Here is a 1,030-nt window from a genome sequence, read left to right on the forward strand (position 1 = left end):
GTTTGGAGTTCACGGTTGGGGTTTAGCTTTGCAGGCGCCATGATTCAGGCAGCTGTTCCACCTGCTGCCCTTTCTCGACCAGGACAAGTTGTGGAGCTTTTGTATGGCACCGGGTTTAGGGTTTAGGGTTTAGGGTTTAGGGTTTAGGGCTCAGGGTTTAGGGCTTAGGGTTTGAGGCACGGGGTTTAGGGTTTGGGTTTGCAGGCGAAATTTGACGAAGACACTCTTCTTGCGGGCTGCGGCGATGGATGTGTACGCGTGGTGCAGCTGCACCCCAATAGACTAGCAGGTAGGGTTTAGGGTTTAGGGTTTAGGTCCACAGGCTGGGTTTTGGGGTCTGGGGCGGCAAGGATTTCATGTGACGCCTCAAGGAAAATATCGCTCGTGGGATTTGATTGTTTGATCGATTTGGAGTTAGGGCTTAGATGATACGTTTTAGGGTTTAGGGTTTAGGGTTTAGGGTTTAGGGTTTGTGATCTAGGAATTTTGGCGGGGCACGGACGGCACGACAACCCGGTGGAGCGACTGGCCCTAAACAGCGACAAAACCCTGATAGGTTTGTTTTGAGGGTTTAGGGTTTAGGGTTTAGGTTTGAAGGTTCTGCGCATCTGGTTGTGTGCACGGCAAGAGGTGAATACTGTTAAGCGCAAGATGTGAAACTTCAGTTTTGAGTTTGGTGTTCAGAGGTTTGGTACCTAGGGTTTAGGGTTCAGGGTTTAGGGTTTAGGCTTCGGTTTCTAGGGTTTAGGGTTTAGAGTTCTGTGTCTAGGGGCTAGGGCCTGGTGCCTTGGCTCTGGGCGTGGAGGCTCTATGCTGACAGCTTACCGAGTAGTTTTAAGTTTTGTTGTGTAGGATTTGGGGTTTAGGGTTTAGGGTTTACGGGGTTTAGGGTTTAGGGTTTAGGGTTTGCTGTTTGCAGCAACGGCTGCGCACGACGACCGCATCCGGATTCACGACGCGACAAAGGTGGAATTCATGAAGACCAAGGTTGTTAGGCGGCTCAAGAAAGTAAACCCTAAACCCTAAACCC

General features: G+C 50.5%; 1 protein-coding gene across 1 annotated transcript; it reads left to right on the top strand.

Annotated features, from left to right (window-relative positions):
- Positions 1–204: 204 nt before the first annotated feature.
- ETH_00041235 (uncharacterized protein) lies at positions 205–1,026 on the top strand (the record flags this gene model as incomplete). Its single annotated transcript, XM_013379613.1, has 3 exons — positions 205–289; positions 482–556; positions 920–1,026. Coding segments are annotated over 3 exons (267 nt in total), but the record flags the coding sequence as incomplete, so codon positions are not given.
- Between the last annotated feature and the right edge of the window lie 4 nt (positions 1,027–1,030).

The sequence above is a fragment of the Eimeria tenella genome, genomic scaffold (assembly GCF_000499545.2).
Source record: "Eimeria tenella Houghton genomic scaffold, Eth_scaff3642, whole genome shotgun sequence".
Taxonomy (NCBI): Eukaryota; Apicomplexa; class Conoidasida; order Eucoccidiorida; family Eimeriidae; genus Eimeria; species Eimeria tenella.